Source organism: Gadus chalcogrammus, chromosome 20 (assembly GCF_026213295.1).
Source record: "Gadus chalcogrammus isolate NIFS_2021 chromosome 20, NIFS_Gcha_1.0, whole genome shotgun sequence".
Lineage (NCBI taxonomy): Eukaryota > Metazoa > Chordata > Actinopteri > Gadiformes > Gadidae > Gadus > Gadus chalcogrammus.
The window spans coordinates 11,134,802-11,153,332 of NC_079431.1; the positions used below are offsets into that span (position 1 = coordinate 11,134,802).

Sequence of the window (18,531 nt, forward strand, 5' to 3'; positions counted from 1 at the left end):
TATTATAACTCTAGTTCTATGATTGTAGGTGTAGCGGTCTAGTTTCTCACCTGCTGTGCCCTCCAAATGCTGAAAGAATAGCGCGGAGGATGGGCGGCGGTTTGCGCCGCCTTACACGGTGCCGTGGGAATGTGGGCGGTGCCCACGTTGATTGGTGCATAGTTGAAGATTTTCAGTGCGCGCAAGCACGCGCACGGGACAAGCCCATAAGGTGAAGCCTAGACGGCTACGCCTACAATCATAGAACTAGAGTTATAATATCATAACTATCGATATAAGATTTCTATGAATACAACCTCCAGCTTTCCTCTTGAGTGCGTTTGTTTACATGATGTGGGCGCGTCTGTCTGCATCACACAAATACCCGGCGCATTTACTGAGGCAAATGACGTTTAGAAATGTTCAGGGTAGTGTCCGAATTCTCGTTTGTTCGTTCCCTATATAGGGCACTATATCATGAACACTATATAGGGAAGAGTGAGTGCATAGGGAACGATTTCGAACACAGCTACTGTCTTCAGCTTGTTCTGGTGGGGTTAAAAGGCCTCCTGATTGCAAGGCTAACTCAGCACACCTGTGAGTGGTAAGCTGAGACAGCTGAGTGGGGCGGGGTCTCTATGCTACAGCTTTTAGAGTAGTACCTCCCATCCAACACCACACCCCTTGGCTTTGCCTGCCTTTGTGGCCACCATGTGGCCCTGTGGGGCACTGCTCAGCGGCTGGGCCACCACAATGCATAGATGTCCAAGCCTAAAGGCCTCCACACACCGGCGCCGCAGCGTCGCGTCAAAAAGTCTGCCCCCATTATTCCGGGTGTACTAGCACACACCGGCGCCGACTAGCCGCGCGGTAGCGTTCCGCGCCGCGCCGCCCAACTACTCTTCGAGACAATGTTCTATTCCCGAGCGTCGCCGCCCCTGAAAAAGCGCTTTGTAAAAGCTGGTTTGTACATCCCGGGTCCCGTAGGCACCTCCATATCTACCCCTCACCACTGGATGTCGCCCTCTTTCGTTTGTGATAAACAATTACGAGAATGGACGATGAGAGACTGGTCGTCGAGGTGGAAAAATATGTCGAATTGTATGACCAAAGTTCCCGTCATTACAAAGACAACTCCAAAAAGGACATTGCCTGGCGAGCCATAGCTCTGGAGATTGGATCTTCAGGTGAGAAATCAACAATGGTGGACTAAGTACCCAAACCATTAACCATAATGGGAAATAGACGAAATCAAGTCACATATAATCACACCATGTAGGTAGAAACCAGATTACTTGTAATATATATTTTTTTATTTAAGGCAAGGCAACTTCATTCATATAGCACTTTTAATACATGAAGCAGACTCAAAGTGCTTCACATAGAAACATTCTCATACAATAAAATAGATAAGTAAAAGGAAACACAGGCAAAACTCAAAAATGCATTGTCATGTATTAACTGTCTCTCTGTTATCAGAACATGTATTAACTGTCTCTCTGGATTTAGGGAAAAATAACATTAAGTGTCTCGAGCACTCAAATAAAATACACTGGCTACTGAATCCAGCACAGCAATAACATCACTGTATTTATCCCGAGGGATAAAAAAAAAGTATATATATGCAAAAGAGTATACCAGAGAGGGATAATAACTAGATTATAGGTCATCATATAGGCTGCACCATATGGTTCTGCCATTGCACACTTAGTAGCGAATTTAAATATTGGCGTGCCTCTCAGGATCTGCACGGAGCTCCTGGACCAGATTGTGGCATACCCCCTGTTCTTGTCTCCGTTCATTGATGGGGTGAACCCAAACCCTTCGTCTTCTCCTTGCTCCTTGCAGGAGAAGAAGGGCAGCCCCCCTCTGTCTGGCAACAGTTATTTGTTCTGTTGAAATAAAAAAAACTCAATAAAATGTAAAAGAGCTTGCTCAATTAAAATGGATAACTACTGGCTGCATACATGTAAATGTGTGGCTATGTTAAGGATAGATAGATGGATAGATAGATAGATAGATACTGTATTGGTCCCAATGGGGATCAATAAAGCCATCCAGGTGCTCAATACAATAAATACACACAATAACAATTGGCCTTAAAAGGTGACTGCACTATATACTAAAAAGGCTTAATAGAAGGTCCTGCAGATATTGAGATTGTTGATGCAGTAGATGAATAATTGCAAAATATAAAAAAAGAAATGACAGTAAATAAAACGATAAAGTGCCCTACAAACTAAGTTGATCTGATGCTTGAAAACATACTTTCACTGCGCAGATTAGCCTACATTTTTCCAACTATTCAGCCAAAAAGATGGAAAATAAATAAACTAGGCTACAATAGGCTACTCACCCATTGCGTTTCGTGTCTTTGCTGCGGTTGATTGACAGGTGACTTCCTGATTTTATACTGCAGCGCGGCCGTCGCGCCGCCTCCTGTTGGTGCTAGGGGCGTGCTTTTGACGCGCGTAAAATACGCGACGCTGCGCTGCGGCGCCGGTGTGTGGAGGCGTTAAGCCTTGAAAGATTCCCCCTCTGAAGCACCTTTGTAGCAATTAGTGTCTATAAAGGATCACACATATCAGTTTACAGAAAGAGTAGGTCTTAACATTTTAGAGATGGTCTTGTGGCATGGTGTTATGGTGACGCAAACTAATAAAGTTTTGTTTAAACATTAAAACAAATTGTTTACACATTTGTTTAAATAGGTGCAATGTATCTTAACAAATTAAGGTTTAAGAAACAACATCTATATCTATGTCTATGTTATTTTGATATATTTTGTTCATGTTGGATGCTGCCTGTACACCTTCGTTTAAACAACACTCCATTCCACCCCGCCCCTGCTACAGCACGATCGGCCAACAAGTGAGGCTGTACCAGGGTGCCGACCTGGTTAACTTGTGAGGAATCGAAACCGAAGCGTTAATCCGAGGATTCAGGAACACACTACTACTGTTAAGGATGGCAGGACTATCGTCGAGAGAGCGCACTGGCTGCAATAGTCTGCTGAACCTGATGTCAGAAAGTGATTTGCGATCGCTTTGTGATACAGTCACAAATAGTCAGAGGTTTTTCGCAGGATCTGTCGAAGGTGAGATCCATTTACGAGTACTTTTGTAGGTGGGATATGTTTACAGCTGTGGAAAACTCCTCAAATAATTTAAGCATTTTATTTCAGACTTAAAGAAAGCAATTATTTTAAACTCCAACGATGCGGCGGAATTCCTGAAAAGGAGGAAAGTGCAGCGAGATTTAATTTTACAGTACCTCGCCAAAGAGGGAATTGTCATGCCACCCAACAGTGAAAAACAACCGCTGATAGAAAAGACCTTATGGTTTTGGTCGTCTGAAGAGGTGAGTGTTTTTTTGTATGATTATAAAGGTTTAACATTGGCTATTTGATATTAGGTCGATAGGCCAATTTGTTTTGAAGGAAGATTAATTTGAATTAAGTATCTCAATAATGGAAATCACACGGAAAGGATGTAGTGGAGACCGGGAATGGTTGTAGGCCTAACACATTTTTCTTCAGCACCTTTTTTCTGTTATTTTTAAAGCTACAGTTCTGGACCTTTTAAGCAACGTAGGCCTACCCACATTTGTCTACAACAATTGGCAAACACTTAAATCTCCTCAACTATATCACGGAATTTGTGCGATTATGACAAATACAATGTATACCTTTGTTACAACCTACCCCACTACCGGGGTAGGTTGGAGTCCCATTGAAATGGAGTCCCCACATCAATGGGACTCCATTTGATATGCCGATTTAAGGATAAGTATAAACAACAGGGTTTGAACATAGATTCACCAAAATATTCTTAAACTGTATTTTAAATTAAGACATATGCATCCTGTGTGTGTGTGTGTGTGTGTGTGTGTGTGTGTGTGTGTGTGTGTGTGTGTGTGTGTGTGTGTGTGTGTGTGTGTGTGTGTGTGTGTGTGTGTGTGTGTGTGTGTGTGTGATAGGCCCTACATTGGCAAAGGCAGGTTGGAGGCAATCTATAGCCTATGAAAAATGGTAGGCTAGATTCAGTTACTGTAGGTATACAGAAAAAATTGAATCGTAACACACAATCCATTCTTCACAAGGAGAATAAAGATCATATTAATGTTATGAACAAAATATAAAAAGTATAACGTTTATACTTTGTGCGTGTCTCTTGAGAGAGAGAGAGAGAGAGAGAGAGAGAGAGAGAGAGAGAGAGAGAGAGAGAGAGAGAGAGAGAGAGAGAGAGAGAGAGAGAGAGAGAGAGAGAGAGAGAGAGAGAGAGAGAGAGAGCAGAACAGTTGTTTTTTGAGAACAGGGCAACATCTTCAACATCTTCTCTGGTTACAACTTTGTATGTAAGGGGATGCAAAACATGCGTTACAACCTACCCCGCCCTGTCATCCATTGCTAAACTAGTGTATTGGCATGGTGCTTTGACATAAACAAGGGAGAGATACACCATTCTTTCCTAGAGAAACTATAGCTTGACCTGATATAACTTATACAACTTCATAGGCCCTACTTCTTAAAGGTCCCATGACATGAAAATCTCACTTTGAGGTTTTCTAACATAAATATGAGTTCCCCTAGCCTGCCTATGGTCCCCGAGTGGCTAAAACTTGCGTTTGGTGTAAAACGAGCACTAGCTGTTCTGCTCGCCTTTGAAAAAACTGAGGCTCATGCACGCTGAATTGTAATGTCTTTAATTATGTCGTCATAAAGCATCTAAGCTCCTCCCCTTACTCTGCCTGGCCCGCCCAGAGACGTTGGCCCGCCAATGAGTGTTAAGGAACTGCGGGTGCAGGCAGGCAGGTAGGACCCAAACGCAGACGGTTTCAGGAAACGGCACTTTATTCAGGCCTAAAGGCTAAGGCACAGGGAACTCGGAACTCGGGAGACAACAGGGAACTCAAGAGGGAACAAGGAACACGGAACACGCAGGACTAACTACCAACACCAGTGTTAACAAATCACACTATCAGCTCTTACCACCGGGCCTAAAAAAAATTCTAGGGGAAACACTGAACACTAACCACAGCAAACCACAAGCAACCACAATGACAGCACAAGGAACAAAGGAAAGACGAGGGCTTAAATAACAAACACAACGAGGAACAGCTGAGACACATTAGGGGAGGGAACAGTAATCAACACAGGAGGGAAACACAGGGAAACACACACACCCTGACAATGAGACACGACCATGCGAGCGCCACATGTGTGTGTGTGAATACACACACTGTAACGCAAGTGTTTCTTGTCGGTTCTTTGACGTCTCTTGTATTTCCACAACGAGACAGTGGGGGTTATCTGAGCCATGGTTGAGAAGGAATTGGGGGAAAGGAACTTTGGCTTTGACTCCCTGAAGTACATGAACTGCGACATGCCGCCGGTTGCCGCGAGGCACCATCGCCCGGCAGCGGGCAGCCGGCAGCAGGCAGAAAGTGGAAGAACCAGAGACGTCGCAGAACCCGACAAAGTCATTTGTGATTCATAATATCGTCTGGAGGCGCACACAGCTTTTGGCCGTGATAATATGCATTATATGATATAGATATCTATGTATTATATGATATTATTTAGATATAGAGCTCCAGGACTGTAGAAGGAGGAGGAGACTGAAACTGTCACATGGCTCATATCTTATTCTTGATTGGTGGAATTGGTGTTGTTACAACTCACCCCGTGTTACAACTATCCCCGGTCTCCCCTAACATTGACATCCATTCCATTTCTTTGGCATTTCTGTCGCTTCGCTAATTACATCAATGTCCTTTACTGTGGTCAGCCGGCCCCAGAAGGAAGATAAAAGGGGCATTCACAAACTCTACCATAACGATCTAATTGTAACCCTAAATAGAAAAAATTAAAATAAAAACACCATCTAACACAAGACTTTAAAAGTAGAATTTAAAAATCATACCAACATGTTCATCAACCCCAAATGCATATTATTATCTTTATTATATGCATATTATTATGGCTTTTAATCACACCGCGATCACACAATAATGAATAACATTACTTACCCTAACGAAAAATACCACAAATATAAACAAACCTGAAACCTAACATGCAAACCTTTAATATTACAATGAAATCATCATGATAAAGGGAAAACGGACACGCAAATGTCCCTGCTCTATTTTATTGTAGGCGACCTCTAAACTGAGTTTCACACGGACAGAGCAATATATGAGCCATATCCTCGGCTCCTCCTCATAACTTCCAAATGAATTGTCTCGCGCCTTCTTTGTGGCTAAGGCAAAATAAGCGATATCGCCGGCAGGGGATTGCGGCAAATTGTAGGGTAGGGACAAGGTAGCAGTAGTAGTGATCGGCAGACCAACTATTTTCTCCTGATTGGTTCTGTAAGTGTTGTGTTCTTTCAGGAAAGGTCGTCGAATCAGGATCACTTTGAACTTACTTTGTTTGGTAAAGTTTCGGTATGGTAGGCTAGGCTATCTATGAAGCAATGGGAGGGGAATTGTATATGCACGCGTGGACAAACGCTTGGCAGGCCATCCACAGATGCCCTGCCTCTAGAGTGTGTCTAGAGTGCCTGTTCCGGGTTGGGCCCTCTGTTTAGATACTGGTCAGGCGTGGCATCTATGACGTATAATGTGTTCTGATTGACTATGGTTTTGAGCGCCCGCCCCCTGTTTCCTCGTGTGTGTAATTGTGCTGCCATCTTATGGCTGTGTGCGGTTATTACAGCTTATATGCTTGGTCCTGCTCCCTTGTGGCTATGTGCAGATAATACAATTTATATGCTGATTTGCGTCACATAACCCAGAGGCAAGTTCGGTTCTCTCCCATGCACAAGGAGGAAAGGAGAGAAACCCGTCCTCGAGTGGACAATGGAGATATAGGCAACTTTGTGACATGTTCTAACAAAGCTGATCTTTCAATGTCCTGTTTAGTCACTCCACGGCGTCTGACTGGAAAACTGCAAAGATACTTAACGAGGTCTGACTTAAACTGGTGGCCTTGCTCTGTGTGAATAGGCTCTGTGCACAACTCTAGAAGCGAACTTCGGGTGTCGCCGGGTGTCGGCATACTAGTTTCCGGTCTACTTCCCGTATCAGTTACCACGGCAACTATAAATAGTAAAAAGATGGAAAACCCAACCAAACAACGGAAATTTAATGTTAGAAGACTTCACAAGCTTCAACGGAATGAAGGCGTATCAAACCAACACTGCTGTGTACCGTTGTGCTCAGCTTCCAGCCGGTAACACGGGCTGGTGTGTGGGAGGCTGGGAGCGAAGAGAGAGACCGGCGAGTCCCGAGCCTTGCTCCGACCCCGAAGAGCCTGAGCTACCCGTTCCGATGGTCTTAGACCATGAGTACAGTGCTACTAGTACAGTGTGTGTTGACCGTGAGCACTACAGTGCTATACAAAAAGAGACATTTGTGGAGTTTGAGGCAATGTGAAGCTGGTGTGTTTGTGTCTGTGTGCGGCTCGCGTGCCTGCACTGTGTTGGGGCCGTGGTGGGCGCTCTCGGCTGGAGCTTTCTGCGTGTTGTGGTGGCTGACGAGGAAAGTGCGCTTGTGTGTACATTTGTGCTGTTTTTTTAATTATACATGTTTGTATTGATTATTTGATTAAACATATGACCTCAGCTAAATCCCCCCACGGACACTGTTATAAAAGAAACAGGCGTATAACGGTTTGTTTATAACGGTTGGTTTATCGCTAGCTTTACATACACTCAAGCTGTGAGGCTTCTCTGATTTCTTCATGGACCTGTGGCACAATGCTCTGATAATCACCTCCGATGTTCCCTTATCTTTGCTAGACACTAAAAAATGGACACACGTTGGTACAGTTAGTACAACAACGGACAGTTAAGTGTTTTAAATACAGAAAAAAAATGTTGTCGCTAACAAATGTTCACTAAAAAGCCGGTAGTCTGTCACCTACCCTCAAAGTTACGCAAATAACTCGAAATATAGAGCTTAAATCATTTTTCCCGCTTGGTGTAGGGGCAAGGGAACTAGCACCAACAATGCGGTGAACATCGTTAACATTTATTGTCGGTAGGTCTTGGAGACATCTAGAAAAGCCAGACATGTTCACGCTATGGACTGGGTCAGTAAGTAGACCGGAAACTAGAATGCCGACACCGTCAGTTGACTTCCGGGTTCTAGTGCACAGAGCCTATTGACTCTGTTAAACCATGTTGCCTTATATAGTCCTCATATATAGGCTTATATATGCTCTTTCGTGTGGAGCTGGAGAACTGCTTGTTTGACATGGTAAGCACTCGGCACAAAACTTGTTAAAGATCCCGTGGCATGAAAATGTCTTATAACATTAATACGAGTTACCTTAGCCTACGTATGCTCCCCCAGTAGCAAAACTACTCCGCCTTTGAAAAAACGAAGCTCAGACGCGCCGTTTTGGAATTTTCCTTGTATGTCGTCATAAGGGGAGATGCCACCCCCCCTTTCTCTGCCTTGCCACTAGGGATAGGCAAAATGATTCTTTTCCGGAAACTAGTTCTTTCAGTTCAGTTTACTATGACGATTTGTTTATTTGATTCGTTCGTTTTGATTCGTTCGTTACGTCAGATTACGTCATTTGGTGTCTGCCGCCCCCCCCGCGAGACGGCCGTGAGCATAATTTAAACCACTTCTAGGCTCTAAACCCCGTGGAAATCGAGAAGATACACTATATAGTATATCCAAACTGTTACGTATTTTAAGAATCTAAGCTACCCACACATAGACCCAATGAGACAGGACCAAACATATAAGCCGTAAATACTATACATAGCCACAAGGGGAGCAAGACCTTATTGGAGGCTGCTCCAGCCACAGTTAGCAGCGCTTTTATATATACGAAGAAGCCGAAGCCAGTACGGCACCCCGGCCATGCCCACTAGGCCACGCCCACTTGACGGTCTCGACCTGAGGACACGAGGTGGGAATCGCCAGAGAACAGAACAGAACAGAACAGAACAGAACAGAACAGAACAGAACAGAACAGAACAGAACAGAACAGAACAGAAGAGGAGAGATTTTCAGCGACACCCGCGAAGGGTCACGGGCCTCTGCCCGTGGCCCATAGTAGCCAGAGTTATTATCTCTCACACGTGTTCTACACGATTCCTAGAATTCCCTCCGTATAGCTTCACTTACCATGCCGAAACATGACGACGACTTTGTAATAAATGAAGTGAGTTCAAAGGGATTGGACAACTTTCTTCAAGAATATGCAACAAAACGTCCCACCAATATTTATACCACTTGCTTACTCTCTATATTTCATTCATGGTTTTACATTTATAATTTTATTTTACTTTACATTTAATTCTTCATTGTTCAGGCATTACAGAACTTTCATGGTCATAAATAAAGAATACGAACTGCAGTTTAATTTCTTTGTTTGTTCTTAAATTGACGTAGAATGGAGCAAAGACTCCTGGGATTGGGAAATGCGTTTATCCAATAAACAGATGGAGGTCAAGTCTATTTTCGAAAAAATGTAGGGGGATATATGAGTGGCCCCACGTCGAATGGTATGACCCAAGATACGTCAGACAGAAAGCGCGCATATTCGACAGTACCGCCTTGTCATTGGTTTACCCAGGTGCCATTGCAACACCATTGCTACCTCTCATTGGCTGAATCTTTGAGAACGTTGTAGACTCAATCAATATAAGTCGCGGGGAGACGAAGCTCTGTTCGTTTGTATATTTTATTTACGTGACCATATTTTTGGTTTATGTTTAAAAAAATAGAATCAAAGAACTTCAAGTTCTTCTTGTTTTGGGGAATGTGTGTGTGTGATTACACACACTGTAACGCAAGTGTATTATATGATATTGTGGCGACCACATGTGTGGACTGTGTTTTGCAGTGTTTCTTACTTTGTTATTTGGATAGCTGTTCGGCTGTCGGTGTTATGTCGCATAACACGTCGGACTCTCGTCTCTTGTATTTCCACAACGAGACTCGTAGTGGGGGTTATCACAGCCATGGTTGAGAAGGAATTGGGGCAACGGAACTTTGGCTTTGACTCCCTGAAGTACATGAACCACGACATGGAGGAGGAAGGGATTGTTGCCAGCGAATGTCTACTGCTTGAGCCCCACTTCCCGCTGCCGAGTGACCGCCGGCGCAGCCCGCTTCCCGCTGCAGGAGGCGGTGGTGCCTAAGTGCTGCCTGCTCCCGAGGCGGTGGTCCCTCGGCAGCGAGGCTCCAGCGGGAGAAAACCACTGTCAACAATCCCTTTCTCCTCCATGTCGTGGTTCAGTCTACTTCAGATTGATGTGGACGTGGAAGAACCGGCGACGTCGGAGAACCCGACGTAGTCGTTATAGATTCATAATATCGTCTGGAGGCTCACACAGGTTTTGGTCATAATAATATATATTATTTGATATAGATATCTATGTATAGTATGATATTATTTTGATACAGAGCTCCAGGACTCCCGCCGGAGCAACCGGAGTGTTCTAGAATATTTACAGAACAAGGCCAAAGGCTGTGTGCGCCTCGCAATTGGGATACATCCACTTTAAAAAGAGCCCATGGTACCGTGGCAGCAAGCTGCTCAGGGCCACACCCCCACCCTCCTCCTTGACCCGCCTCTCTCCTCCTCATTTGCATTAAAGCTACAGACACCGAAACGGCGCGTTTGGAGAAAGCTCAATGTGCGACTGGCTTTTAGTGGCTGTAATTCTGGACCACGGCTGAATTTCGGGAACGTCTTCAAATTCTTTGTTTGGGGTCCACTAATATCTATATTAAAGCATCCATAAAGTAGCATTCAATGGGACCTTTAATGTCACTGGTCATGTACGGCCAATAAAAACTGCGTCTGGCTCTCGGCACTGTGCGCTCTGCACTCAAATGTCCACTAACGTATTACCAGGCAATCCTGACAATGTTGTGGAAACAAGAGCTGTCATGTTGAATAGTCAATCTGGGACACTCATGCTAGAGTTTCCTTAGTATGGGGGAAGAGTATTTCAGGCAACCTATTGGTTTCTGATTATTGCCCGCGAGCCATGAATTACTGCACTCGGGAACTCATCCTCACTTTGCTTTCTCTGTAGTTTTCCCGAATCAATAGACAGTGTGTGACTGATTTCAGGAATATCTCAGGGGGCGTTATCATCCCTGTCTGTCTGTCGAGGTGATGGAGCAGATGACACACTGAACAGCCTTGTTGTTTGTCTCTGGGCCTGACCGGGCTGTAGTGCCTGAAGCGCTCCTGGCTGCCAGTAGAATAGGGGTCATGTCGACGATTGGGTGACGATGAAAGCGCAGAGGAGTAGCTCCTGCCTGGGCTGTGTTGTGCCTGGAATAATCTTGAGCTCATGACATTTCGCTCCAAGAATGGGGTCTACCCCAGCAACAAATCTTCTGAAGCGTTCCATGGCAATAATTGTATCAACACCATAGTCGGGGAATGCCTCCAGCACCAGTCTTGTGATTTCTGCATCAAAAACCTCTGACGGTTCCTATTGCAAGTGCTGTTGGGCATTTACAAATGTCTGGAAGTGCAAAAACTCCACTAAGGAAAGTGGGAAGTATTGTAGCAATATCAAGCTGAAGTCCGTCTGCAAATTCTTTAACTGCCAGCTCCAATTTCACCTTCCACAGAGAAATACTTTCTTGTCCTTACCATCTCCCTGGAAACATGGCGGCAATTCCACTCGATAGTGAACCATAGCCTTTTTTTTGTTGGCATTATTAGCGAAAAGTACTGTCCAACTTAAACGGCATGGCGAAAAAAATTATCTTCTGTCCACTCAAACTGTCCAGAGTAGAAACTTGTTCTTCATGTAACAAAAACTTATGGGATGCGGCAGCCACCGTCACTTTTTGCCTCCATGCTAGTTGAATGCCGTGGCTAATTAAGATGAAGATCGAAAAAACACCGCTGCAATATAGTAGTCTGTAACCCTATTTTTTTATTAGAAGCGACCAGAGGATGCTACTAATCAAAAAATAGGGTTACAGACTGCTGGCAGCGGATTTTCTCGAGTGTCATGTAAATGTATTGAGTGAGTACTGGTGGACCGTACAGAATCCTGTTGAATTCCCTTTCCCGGTTTTAAGAAATTCCATGGACGCGGTGATCTCCCACAAGCAGCAACAAGAGAGGATACGGGTCGATGCCACGCGTTGCGAAAGGAGACCCCAAGAAATGCCCAGCCAGTGAGTGCACCTTCATACAATCACACAAAAATAATGTATGATGGTGATATTCTTTACCAATGAGGTATGATTTTAAATCCTCATTATAACAAGCTTCATGTACCCATCCCTGTTTTCGCCTTTCAGGAGTTGTCCCGTCAAGGCCCATTACTGGAGGGAATGATTCAGTCCGTAGGAACACAGGCTGAGACGCCCCTTGATCTGTCCGGGGAACCATTTTGCAGCTGGTTCTTTACACTCCTAAACAGCCAGAACCCCGCCGTGGCCGATTATTCTCCAGAATGGGGACTACAACTTTTTTGCCTCAATGCAAAACTAAATATAATATATAGGTATGATTTATTAAACACATTTATTATTGCTTTAAAAAAACAGACATTCCACAACATAGATACAAAACTTGATTATTGTCCTTTCTAAAAATGTGTTTTGGACATGAATCCTAAACGTGTAAAGATGCATAGATGTCCAAGTCTGTAAGACTTGAAAGAGTCGCCCTCTGTAGCACCTTGTAGCAATTACTGTCTAAAAAATATCTGACATTTCTGTTCAAAGAAAGAGTAGGTCTTAACATTGTAGAGATCGTCCTGTAATGGTGAAATGGTGTAATGGTTTCGCCAACTTTGTTATTTGGCATCACCATTAAATGTGACGCCAGTCTTAACTTTTCACATTTGTTTAAATGTGTGCAGGTTTCTTAACAAATGAGGGTTTAAGTAAAAACATCTATGGATTTTTTTTTCTTGTTCGATGTTGTCTCTAAACCTTTCTTTAAAAAAGCACTGATATTCCTCCCCATCCCCCCCTTTCTACAGCATGATCGGCCAAAATTCGGGGCTGTACCAGGGTGCCGAACATGTTTACATGTGTCTGCTGTCGCTGGTCAGCAAGGAACGGCTGCTCCTCTACCCCAGCACGGAGAACTGCAGGTACGAGGTTGTAAACAACCTGAACAGGGAGGTTCTTCTCGCTGTTGGCGGCATCGTCCATCATGAACCATCCAACTGCAGACGGGGATACTTCGAGCAGGTGTTTGGTCTCATCTGCTCGCAGAAGGGAGAATGGAAAATTAAGTTCACTGATTTAATTATCGGAATACCCGGGATTCTTGATGGGCCCCCAAAGGTTACCTGGGACTTTGATGAGCTGAAACTCCGCTTTTAATCATAATAATAATTATGTTTGCTTTAGCTTTCTGCTAAATCTTAAATACATTGCACTTTCTAATTTTTTTTTTAACTTTGCCTTTATTTTCTATTCTATTACTAAAATGCCTTTTTAACTTTCTATTCTACTAATTTCTTTGCATATTTTTTTCTTTTACTTATCTATTATTTTATTTTATTGTATGACAATGATTATATTTGGGGAAGCACTTTGAGTCTGCCTTGTGTTTGAAAAATGCTACATAAATAAAGTTGCCTTGCCTTGCCTTGCCTAATTTTGATCTTGAGATTTAGAATCAAAAGGTGTGGGTGCTCTGGCTCATAGCAGAGACGCATGGCTTAGTTTGCAGACAAGGCTGGACTGGGACATTCGGAAGAGGGAAATCAAGCTGTTAATTTTTTTGCCAGAACCTTCTGTCAGGGGTTGATTAAGGTTTAGTTATTCACATACGGTTCTTCAGAGAGAACAGTTTTAAATAGCAAAGATTTTTTATTTGTTTGCATTCTGTCTGTTCAGCGTCCTCCAATTTGGGCGGGTGGTGGCAGGGTTTATAATGTTAGCATAGTAATTTAGAGTTTAGTTTATTGGTTTGAGTGTGGATAAGGAACTGAATGTTAGTTTTAAAATTACTTTCTTTTTTATTATGTTCATGGTTATTGGTTATGGTTAATACTGGGTTCTCTGCACATTCCTAACACCAAAAAGATAATTCTGTACTTTTTATTCTTGAATAAATGAAACAGCAAAGATTAGTGTGCCATTTTTTGTTTGGATATTCCAATGTAGAAATTATCAGTTTAACCCTAACCCTAACCTTTTTTTTGCAATTGTAACTCGCTTCCTCTTGTGGACGTAGAGTATACTACAACAGTAGTCGCTAAAGAGTATAATGGCCATACACATTGTTGATTAAATTGATTTTTTTTTATTTGATGGACAATGCAATACATATTCAAATACAATTGAATTTCTTAATTTTGGCAATACAATAATCAAATTACATTTCGTGGTCCAGTTGACAGCATTTGTACTCTATATTTACTCTCTGGCACTTGTAAAGAAAAAGTCAGGCTTCACATTGTCATTAATCTATTCTAATGGATAAAGTTTTAATCAACACAAAAATAAATATTCACCAACTTAGAATAATGAAAAATGTAACCCTTTGAATAAGAAGTCCTGGATAAGTATGGAAATAAGACTCCAGCTCAGTTTATTTATTTTTTTACAATAAGCCTAACATTTGATACAAATTGGGGATGTTGAAAGCTGGGAAGGGAAGGGCAGCTCTCTCAGTCAGTTTTTAATGGACCACCAGGCGTAATGAGCTCATCCATTCATATACAATAGATCACAATGAAGAACATGCCTTGGGAAAATCAGGGCGAGTTACCGAAACGTCACTTGGAGTCTGATTCTTCACCCGACACCAATCTGCCAATGTTCTAGTGTACTGATTTATGAGTTGAAAACTAGATTATGTTTCTCCTATAAAGGTTAAACTTAATTGTTAAATTAACCAAAAAATATATATTTAAAAGGGGACTTATCTGTTCACTTGAAAAAAAGGAAAGAATTAACTTGAAAGGGAAAGTAGCTCAAATAAATAGGTAACCTATAGCTGATAGCCTGTCCTCCCAGATACATGTGTTGTCAATTCCATATTCATCATTGTGCATCCAGAAAGGGAGATTAAATGGTTAGCATTTGCTTTCTGTTTACCGCCTCCTTTGACTTGCAGAGTTACAGTAGCCTAGCTCCAGATCATGTGAGGGAAATACAAAGATCGATCAAACCATTATAATCATTAGATTGGGAGCTTTGATGGATGATTCTATTAGTATATGATGAGCACAGCCAGCCAAGCTTAAAATCTTTTTAAAATTACATCAAGCTATACGATCCAACCAGGCATATAAACGGTGCCAGCCAAAATGTGCTTAGAAACATACATTGTCTGCTATACAAGATTTGGAGAACCAATTCTCAGCACCAGAGATACAATTATGCAAGTTACAGTCAGTGTTGGACTTCCAACAGAGGGCGACTAAGGACCACCCCAGTTTTGACCAAATTTTGGTTAGCCCTGATAGGATTATTCTTGTCAGATGCTCCCTAAAAATGCATCCAATCATGATAAAATATATTTATCTATTATTTATGCATATACAAAACCTAGCTTTTCCTTAAAATTATCTTGAATACGACAAAAAGAAACTGCTTGATGTTGACAATACTGGTCTCTTTTTCAATTGGTTAAATACATTGGCTGTTTCACACATCACGTTAGCCAGGCAAAAGAGCACAGCAGGGCTACAAATGTGCTGGAATATTTTTTTTAGTGGCGAAATGTAACATGGGAATTATTCTTGGCAGCCATTAACAAGCCTCTGGAATTGTTAATATCTCGAACTATCAACTTTGACTTAACTGAGGCCAAAGTTGTGGGAAGGGGATACTACTTCAGCTATTGATCTCAAAATGTCACCTCACCACACCCACCTCCCAGAAAGAATAATAACAAGTTGATCGCCTTCTGTCTTTATGACTGTGAGCGGCTCTGTATTTTAATAGGTGGTTTGGCTGTGGGCACGCCACTCTGTCGCAAGGATTCAAAAATACTGCAGCAACTTGCCTGCAAACAGTTTGACACTGCTGGGTTTTTACTCTAGAATCAAGTTATGAGTATTTTCTCATGAAGTGGCACGCCTATGCTTTGAAAAAGTTTATAGGTTATAAACTCAAAAAAACATTATATATAATAGTCTGCATGTCTGTTTCTGATAATAGCTCAATAGTTTGTCAGTTGTTAGAAGCATACTGGACCATAAGATCCAGGCCATTTTACTCATTGACACACAGATTTAGTAAAGCTGCATGGTTTCCGAGAATGACCATTTACATTTGTGTTTTGGTGGAAATTTGCCACAGTTCTCGGGAGTTCTTTGCGGGTATGTGGGACTTCGATGGATTTGGAATTGCGATAGCATCGTCAACAATGATATTAAATAATGTTGGTCAGCTTTTCCTTTGATGATCTAGTTTTACTATAATGAAACTCCCTCACTTTAAAACATGTAGATGACCTGAGAAATGCAAGTGAAGTAGGCTTTTCACATAAAATAATGATTTTTGAAACCTTGACAAAACTATTTTTTCTATAATCTTAGCACTTTAGGCCTCTGACTGGTGAAATTAAAAGGGGTTCTCTAGGCTATGAGTTAAAGAGACCAGCAGAGGGCAGACTAACTACACCAAACTGAAAACAATTTCCTCCCTGAACAAACCTCACACAACATGTGCAAGATTATTAGTTGCTCTCCATTAAGAATATGATTTTAAAGAAAGTAATTGAATTGTCTTTCATTTATTCCAATGTATTGATTTTGGTGAAGGCATAGGAGGCTGCATGCTGTCTGTAAAGAGCCAATAGGCCTACACGGAGGAGTTTTAATTAGCATTGGACACATATTTCTGTGGGCTAATGGAGGAGTATGAGTCATTTGAGTAGTATGAGTCACATGCAACAACATTTTTAGTTGTCATTGTTTCTCAGCACAGCACTGTTTCATGAAGCAGTTCCTTCAAACTTTAATCCTACACAGAGAGCTTCAAAAAACCAAGAAGGCTCGGGAATGAGGTCAGTGCTCTTTGGCATTTGTTTGAAGTTAAAAACCACAATCCATAGTTCCTCAGGCGAAGGCATACGCTTTATCATCCAATGTTGCGGTTACACCTTTTTTGTGTTCAGAGTTTAAGCTAGAGCCTCTATACCATCTCTCACGTTACCCTTGTCAGGTCTAGCTAGTCTAAGTTGACGTCATTGTTCATTTCCACACAATTATTATAGACAAGCTTTCCCTTTCGGACAACAGCCCCCCCCCCCCCCCCCCTGTAATTCTGTGGGTGTATCCTTACCCTTGTTATGTATGATTATCCCATGTAAACAGTGGAAACAGAAGACCACTGAGGAACGCGCAGCATCCCAAGCATCAAACAGGGACTGAGTGAAAAGATCCTGGCCTGCGACACTCTCAATTAGCCTCAATTTAAACCAACCCTGCAATTTCTGTTGGCATTCCTTCAGCGGAAGCACCCTTTCCTTGGAACACACTAAGCACACATACGTTGACTTCACACGGCCGTATCAAGAGACCTTCGGCCAGTGCATTCCAATGTACTGCCGTTGTGCACATTGCTCTTGTTCCAAGTCCACCACCCTGTTTCCCTTCCCTCCTCTCTCATTGTCCCTTTTTCCCCCCAGCTCATGTTGGCTCTGGTTCCGCACTGAATCCGCGCAGTATACAATTGTGGGGGGCTCCAGCGAGGGCCCTCTTCTGGCTTTCAAACTAAATAGAGATGATTGCGTTATCAGGACGCTGCCAGGGACGTTGTCAGTGTGTGTTGGTTGCCTTGCGCCGGCCAAGCGGTCCGGTTTGGTTGGGATGGTGTCGAGAGTGCCAGACTCCCCCCTCCCCCCCCCCCCCCCCGCTCCCCCTCCCCCCCATCCGTGGACATCTGCTGTACACAGCGCAAAAAGTCAGTCTGTGGCAGCATCTTAATCCTCCATCTCTCTCCAGCCTGAGCGTCCGCACTGCCGGGGACCAGGAAGCCCCCCCAGCCCTCGCCTGGCCCTGGGCCTCGCTCCTCGCCCGCTTGTATTAATTGCCCTTGCCTGGCTCAATGTTTGCCTCTGATTACACTCATTAATTTCAATTCCCCAAGGAAGCCACCACCACCACCATGCCATTTTTTTTTTAGATGGCCACACACATGCACACACACACACACACACACACACACACACACACACACACACACACACACACACACACACACACACACACACACACACACACACACACACACACACACACACACACACACACACAAACGTACAAGTGTATAAACACACCGGTACAAGGACACATTGTAACAAAGATTCACGTGCACACGCAGGCACTCACACAGACGTTGATTCTCACACACACACACACACACACACACACACACACACACACACACACACACACACACACACACACACACACACACACACACACACACACACACACACACACACACACACACACACACACATTTGTGTACCAGAGTATGAACACAGTGGTACAAGGACACTGCAACACAGACACACACACACACACACACACACACACACACACACACACACACACATGCACACACACA

At 43.1% G+C, this 18,531-nt stretch overlaps 1 protein-coding gene across 1 annotated transcript; it reads left to right on the forward strand.

The window, feature by feature from the left end:
* The first annotated feature begins 2,520 nt into the window (after positions 1-2,520).
* Positions 2,521-16,778, forward strand: LOC130373818 (uncharacterized protein C3orf38 homolog). The gene is made up of 6 exons (XM_056580446.1): positions 2,521-2,579; positions 2,835-3,076; positions 3,164-3,339; positions 12,058-12,156; positions 12,283-12,488; positions 12,972-16,778. Exons 2-6 carry the CDS (start codon positions 2,947-2,949, stop codon positions 13,318-13,320), a joined length of 960 nt encoding a protein of 319 aa, XP_056436421.1. The 5' UTR covers positions 2,521-2,579; positions 2,835-2,946; the 3' UTR covers positions 13,321-16,778.
* The last annotated feature ends 1,753 nt before the right edge of the window (positions 16,779-18,531 follow it).

Coding starts and splice junctions, on each gene's coding strand:
- LOC130373818 (XM_056580446.1), top strand. CDS start 2,947: ATGGCAGGACTATCGTCGAGAGAGCGCACTGGCTGCAATAGTCTGCTG. Junction 3,077..3,163: donor TTTCGCAGGATCTGTCGAAG/GTGAGATCCATT, acceptor ATTTTATTTCAG/ACTTAAAGAAAGCAATTATT. Junction 3,340..12,057: donor GGTTTTGGTCGTCTGAAGAG/GTGAGTGTTTTT, acceptor CCCGGTTTTAAG/AAATTCCATGGACGCGGTGA.